The sequence below is a fragment of the Calcarisporiella thermophila genome (genome assembly GCF_041956535.1).
Source record: "Calcarisporiella thermophila strain CBS 279.70 unplaced genomic scaffold VTP21scaffold_21, whole genome shotgun sequence".
Classification (NCBI taxonomy): domain Eukaryota; kingdom Fungi; phylum Calcarisporiellomycota; class Calcarisporiellomycetes; order Calcarisporiellales; family Calcarisporiellaceae; genus Calcarisporiella; species Calcarisporiella thermophila.
Window position 1 is genome coordinate 1 of NW_027192211.1, and position 7544 is coordinate 7544.

Consider the following 7544-nt stretch of genomic DNA (forward strand, 5'->3'; position numbering starts at 1 on the left):
AGGGGAGGCATCTTTATCCGCAATAACTTGCTTAGTTAACTTGTTTTTTTTTTTGGCCCAGAAAAAGCGGCAGTTATTCTGGGCCAAAAAAGTCAATACAATTCCCACGCATCCGGTCGAACTCGTTCACTGTTTGGTATAACCGCGATAATGGTTTAAGGGTTTGTAAAGGAAAAAGTGGATCTAACAAATGAATTCTTCAAAACATTGGACAGGTTTCATAAGCGTAATCTCAATTTCTGTGGTTGGCTCAATTGAGCATAAATACCTGGGATCGATTCAAATTAAACCATTGAAAAGTGGCTATCGAATATTGCCATGCGATTCTCTCTCTTCATCACTGCTCTTACTTTTTCTTCCTTGGCATTAGCCCTGACAACAGGGCAACCTTGCACACCTACTTCTGGACCTTGTAAAACGACATTTTTTAACTTCAATGCAGATTTCAATTCAAACTCGAACGCGAACTTTGGTATTCTAGAAGCAATTTCTGGTGCTCTCTCAGGAGCTACTCCGGGAATAGGCTCATTGCTTTTCCCATTTCCAGTAAGAAATTTTTGAAAGAGCTACCCAAAGGAAGATTTCGAGGGTGTGCTCAAAGAGAGAATCATGAAAATGTTTCAGGCGTTCAATAGGACTTATTCGAAAGTCGATCCAGAAAAAAAAAACTCTAGGAAAATATCTGAAAGTAGTTTAGAAGAAAACCCAGTAAGTTCTCCGAGTGAAAGTTCAGAAAGTATTACGAGAGAGAATCCTGGAGAGATTTAAAGAAATATTTCAGTCGCATATGTAGAAATCCAATTATAATCTCGATTAACATTGCAAGTGCCGGTGCTAGCATACTTATCCAAGCATCAAACATTGATTCGATATTGTCAAAGCCTATATAGTCCTAACTGAATTAGAAAACTAGATCCTACATAATGCGATTTATCATGATAAGTTCTACAATCTCACTTTAACTGTAAAATAAATTGGCCGATTTGTTTTATATTATTATCTAGCAATACGTTGTTATGAAATAAAGACATCTTTTATACTAGTATAATGCACCCATTCTTTTCATAAAATATAAACGGTTGATAATAAAAATAAAAAACTATCAGAATGACACCTAATAAATATAAACCATTTGTGCAAATTATTCGACCATGGTGTTGTTCAGAAATACTAAACTATGGCGCTGCAATTGTTACCATGATGCTCCATTTGTGTAGTAACCGCAATAATAAAATTTGCTAAGAGTTTACTCGTTAGTTATTTTGGATTAGTTTGATTCTGCATCTTGTTGACTTTTTAATCAATTGGAGGGGTAGTACAGCCCACTCCAATATTCGAAATTTCTTGTTTAAAGGAGGTGGATTCAGCTCTTTCCAGAATCCAAGTCTGTGAAAATTGCGAGCGAAACCTCATTAAAAAATTTTGATGCTTAACCAGTGTGAGCAATCGTATTCATATCCTTACTGTCCACAGAGAGTAGACAAGTAGGCCAAGACCGGGTTTCTTTTTTTGGATAGGCTTAGACAAACTAGTGAGTGCATACCCGGCAATTCACTTAAAGATGAGTTAGACTGGTAGGCAACTCAAATTCTCAAATATGACAAAAGAGTGTGCTTACAAATCAGATCTTTGTAAATACTCTCGCGAAATATCTGGAGCATATGATTATATGATGTCCCAGCACTTTAATGGGTGTTTTATCGCTGTACCAGTGTAAAGAACCTATAGTTCAAAATCACCGCTTTATTTATTCTGAATGGGCAGATAGGGACACATAGTGCATTGGGTTTGTTTGCAGCAAGTTAACAGTAAAAGAGGGAGACCAGATTTTTTATGCTTCACCATATCTTTAGTTTGATTGCACTCTTTTGGGTTTTGATAGCATTGCATTGAGCATAGAGGAGAGAATTTCACTCATTCTTTTATATCTATGAGTATTTGGAGAAAGCGAAGAAATTAAATAAATGCATACATAGTCTCTATATAAATCCATTTCATTTAAACAAGCCTCGGAGTGAATTGTACCATAACTCTAAAAACATGAATCTCATGTAGCAGAATTACAGTAGGTAAATTTAGAGGTTAAAATTTAAAGGATTACCCCGGAAACGTGTAATTATTAGCACACAAAAGATTATATAATAAAGCATCGATCCACCACTCAACGATGCTAATTAAGATCGACCCTAGAATTCCATTGATCCAACTTTCTACTTATTTGTGTTACCACCACCCATAATGGCTGGCCTAGCTAACTACTTTCGTGATCAAATTATCCCAGGATGGAAATTTTATAATCTGACCGTCAAAATGATATGCCTTAGCCTAAACGAGAAATGAAATGTTTTTCTAAACCAGTTAGTATTGCTATTTGTGATAGCTATAGCCCAAGGAGATCAACTACAATGGGTGTAGAAAGTGGAATTACATGCTACAAATTTAATGATTAGTGACATATTGGCCATGTTTCAACGAATTCGTAGAGAGCAAACTATTATAAAAACCGCGATAGACTTCCACTACTGTTTCTGCCTTAACATAGTTACTCCTATTGATAATATCATATTTTGCGACACAATGCGACCTTTTTTCATCCTTGCTGCCATTGCCTTGTCTTCTTTGACTTTGGCTCAGCCTGTAGAAAGGACAGGTGTATCGGGCATCACCCCTGTCACTGGTTTTAATGCAAACCAAAATGCAAACCCTGATATGCTACGGATAATTTCCGATATTCTCTCGCGAGCAGGAACAAATTCAGGAGCGATTTCGGAAATTCTCAAGGCAATCATGGGAGTTCTCTCTAATGGTATTCCCGGAAATGCTCCAGGAGGAAACCCAGAGAGTGGACCAGGAGGAAACCCAGAGAGTGGACCAGGAGGAAACCCAGAGAGTGGACCAGGAGGAAACCCAGAAAGTGGACCAGGGGGTAATCCAGGAGAGAGTCCTGAAGATATTCCAGGACGTATGCCAGGAGGAGGCCCTGGAGGTGTTCCTGGGGGAATTCCAGGACGTATGCCAGGAGGAGGCCCTGGAGGTGTTCCTGGGGGAATTCCAGGACGTATGCCAGGAGGAGGCCCTGGAGGTGTTCCTGGAGGAATTCCAGGGCGAATGCCAGGAGGAGATCCTGGAGGTATCCCTGGAGGAATTCCGGGACGTATGCCAGGAGGAGGCCCTGGAGGTGCTCCTGGAGAAATTCCAGGACGCAAGCCTGGGGGAGGTCCAGAAAAAATTCCAGGGGGTGCCCCGTGATCAGCTCTAGTCTTCAGTTGATATGGTGGGATATCATAAAACTATTTATTGAATTTTTATATTGGATTATTGAATATTATTAGCTAGAATAGTGTATCTGTGAAATACATTACCAATGTTTTAGTATTGCAAGCTCCTGATGTTTCCCAGCATATCTGCAGTTGAGTAGATCATTTTTCTAAGCCCAAGAAAAAATCTTGAAATGACTGTCTATATAAAATAAATTGAAAGAGTTATGCATCAATCACTCTAATTAATTAATGAGATATTTACTATAAAATATCATATAAAACAAAGTCTGGAGGAAAATGCAGTCATAAGTTCCATGTTTCATGGTGATGTCTTATTGGTCAAATCGAGCCACTGGCTGAGTTTAATAACTTGAAAACTAAGGAAATTTTAAGAAATCATATAATAACAAATGGTAAGCTAAAACCAACTTAATCACCCCTCATGCTCAAAGGTAGAATGATATCACTTCTTGGCCATACAAATATCTATAAGTGCGCCTTGAACCAAAAGATGACTCCCGTTCGGAAAATAACTTACCCTCCTCATCATACGAATAAAGCTCAGTGATGTTACCACAAATGCGAGTGAGCACCCAATTTGATTAAGGCATATACTTGCTGGATTTATAAAATCCAGCCTGAAAGCGATAAGTAATAATCTACTTACTAGATTGAATATATGAGCCGTATGAATTAATAGCTCTTTTCTCTGTAAAGCAATCCAGTCGGACGTGATATCAGGATCGACGATATCTAGGCGAAAATAAATGCCGCTTAAATGATGGAGGGTTCTGTCACCTTTAGAGTTAATGACAGCCTGGAATCCATACGAAAACGATTATGATATGATATGAAACTGCATTGATCTCTTTTAAAACATGTGCAAAAATCATCCATCGTTTATATACGGTTAATATAATGCGTGATATCATTAGAGTAAAGCAGGGAAATAAATACTCCAATAATTTATATCGCAATTAATAAAACATATATATCAAGTCGAGAAATTTCTTGTCAGTCTCTCATCTTATTTGGAATTTCGATAATATCGGTTTGGTAGAGTAATAGCTCATGATTTGAATATGATTATCTTGTCATGTTTTTTACTAATTAAATCATCATGAGTTTTTGCACAACATAGTTTCTATCTTTATTGTATTTGTAGTTAAATAATTTATCAGTGTTTAGCTTACTTTTAGCAATTAATATTGTATATTTGTCAAAACGTAAAATCAAATGCATATGATATAAATTATTTATTTTTTCAGAGAAAAAAGTAAAATTTAAAATATATTATCGTAACTTGTGCGGTTGAAGTTTTAATTTTAAAAAACATAGTTGCACCAACAATATTATTGATCGCTTACGAGAAGCAATGCTCCCCCAGTATTTAATAAACTATCTTGTAAACTTTTTGATATTTTTTGGTGTACAACTAAGCGATTCCATCTACTATGATTTTCGATAACCTCGTATCACCCAGTTCATTTCTTGATTATATTTATGTGCATTTAATAGCCCTTGGCGGTTTTTCGAAGACGTTAATTTGACTTCATATTGGCTAAATGCTTCTCAGTGCTCACAAAATATTATGTGTAAACTTTTAGGATGTTCCTATTTACCTATGCAAAATTCGAGACCACAAATTATAATGATGTAATCCATTAATATAAATTTAAAATATAAGGGTGATTTATTATTATATCATACCATTAAATATATAATATATCATTCTCATTGTTGTAAGGTATTACGTATTTCTACTTACTGATTTTTTAAAAATATAATATTCTCAGCATCCTAATAGGCTTTAAGTTTGTACTGTAGAGATTATAATTTTAATCTAATTACAAATCTTCACTATCATTTATTTTTAATATATTCATTTCTTTAATATGGTAAACGGTTATGAAACAAAATGATACATGGCAAGCATCCAAACTCAGATAAATACAAAGAAAGTTAGCAATAGTAGAGTCATAATAATGAAAGGATAATTAAATTGAAGGCCTTTGAAAGTGTTAGTGTTAAGAAAGGATTCTCAGATGCTGGTACTTGATTTGTAATATATTAACTTAATTTTTATACCGCTTGAGGAAGATAATCTTAGTAGTTGCTTTGCTAAGATAAATTACGCCGACTTCTTAACTTATGACTTTCACTTATGCTCTTTAAGCATAAACGCCTATCAATTTCATTGCACTTTTAAATATAGTTGCCAATTAGATGATACAAATTAAAATTCAATTTGGAATTCACCATAGAAAAACTGTTGTTCGATAATACAACATTAGAATGATAAAGGGAAGATACTTGGTTTTTGTGATATCTTTGTAGAACGTTTCATCCATTCCATCTCCTTGAAGAATTCTTATAAAGTCCTCATATTTCACATTGTTCAAATAAATATCAACAAAATACTTTTAATAATCACTCTACATTACTTGCTCGTTTTTGATCTCTCTGAGTTATATTCAGTGATAAAAAATATTATTGTACAATGACTAAACTACTTTCTATCATTGCAACTACTCTTGTCATTTTGCAAGGAGCTATTGCTTTTTCAGAAACAGAGAAACAGGTATTATTTTTACCATCATATATTTCAATCTATCTTCACACTTACCATTTTCATTTTTGTTTTTAGTTAATCTTGGATTTCCATAATAAATTCAGAGCTCGCCACTCGGCTCCTGCACTCAAGTGGAGCGACAAAGCTGAAAAACAGGCTCAATCTTGGGCTAGTAAATGCCAGATGCAACCTTCTCGAGCACCTGGATATGGAGAGAACCTTGCGTAAGAAGTTTTGCACTGAAATTGCAGTTTATTTATTTAATAAAAATTGCAATAGTTGGGGATATCGGTCATGGAAAGACACGATAGAAGGGTGGTATAAGCAAGAGGCCAAGTATAACTATTCGAAAGGGGAATTCAGCACCGAAACAGGTATGAATAGAAAAATATTAATAAATTCTCATGTTTGATTTGCTATATTGAGTAATATTAGGTTGCTTCACACAAGTTGTGTGGAAGAGCACCTCTCAGATAGGTTGTGCAGTATCGACTTGCACATCACTTTCAATTAGACCTATGTACGTTTGCAACTATATCGAGCCCGGTAAGCTAATGTCAATGCTCTACAAAATTTATTCTCGTATAAATGGAGGGAAATTTTAAATATTGAATTTTTTTTTTGGGGGGGGGGGGGTTAAATAGGAAATGTTATTGGTCGATTCAAGGAGAACGTTCTGCCACCTAAACGCAATCTAACTGAAGAGATTACTGATAATGAGATCTTGTTGGATCGCGAGAAGGGTCAAGTTCAAATCCTGGGAATCGAACAAAAGCAAGAATAAGAACAGGAACAAATCTTAGTACTGATGAAATTTTACTGTAATAAAAATATTCAACCATACACTCTCTTCTTGTTTAAATAACATATTATTATTCTTATTATTGTCTCCCCTTCACAAATTCAGACTATACCCTTTAGTTCTCATTCCCAAAGGTCTCTCTCTAGCTGGATTATGGATGCTTTTTTGGAGCTCAAACTGCGCCTCATATATATTAATCAATTCAATTTGTATATAATCGTAAAGTATGCGGCGGTTTACCAAAATGGTCTAGGCAAAGTCAGCAGACCTCACTATATCTCTCGTCTCAAATACTTTTGTTGCAATTATTTCACCTACTAAGCGCCAGTTTCAAGGTAGTTATTCAGTTCTCTTCGGCTGTATTTACTCGGGATTCTTTATGGAAAACATCATAATACTATTCGTTTATTCTTATTCATCTAGAAACTATCAAGCCTTAAAAAAGTTTCCTCTACAATATCCTTTACAAGTTCTGGTTTTGGAGTCTTAAATTTAGATTCGTCTTGAAACAACTGGAGTCTTTCCGCGCTTTGTCTCATTTGCTCCTTGGCACTCGCGAATGCCGGATGAAACCTCAGTGGTGATTCAAATGAGCCTTTGAAATAAGCACATGCTCTATCGAAGAGCTGACAGAGTTCTTTACCGAATCGGAAGCCAGAAATATGCCTCCATATGGCTCCGAGTGCGAGAGTAGCCAAGTGAGGTTTTGCAAAAAAGGCGAGTGCGAGGATGCCGACCCAATGGCTTTAGCTTTTGGTTTTTTATACGATTTTTATAAAACTATGAAGTTCCAAACCCGCGAAAATGGGGGTCGAGCCAAGTTTATTTGTAAGAATGGTATAAGCCTGTCAATGAAATTCGATTTTGCGACCTATCCTTTCGATAATAAAAAGGCGACCCGAGGTACCAG

General features: G+C 35.8%; 1 protein-coding gene across 1 annotated transcript; it reads left to right on the forward strand.

Annotated features, from left to right (window-relative positions):
- Positions 1-2803: 2803 nt before the first annotated feature.
- On the forward strand, positions 2804-3259 carry VTP21DRAFT_5058 (uncharacterized protein; the record flags this gene model as incomplete). Its single annotated transcript, XM_069395538.1, has 1 exon — positions 2804-3259. One exon carries the CDS (start codon positions 2804-2806, stop codon positions 3257-3259), a length of 456 nt encoding a protein of 151 aa, XP_069248133.1.
- Positions 3260-7544: the final 4285 nt, after the last annotated feature.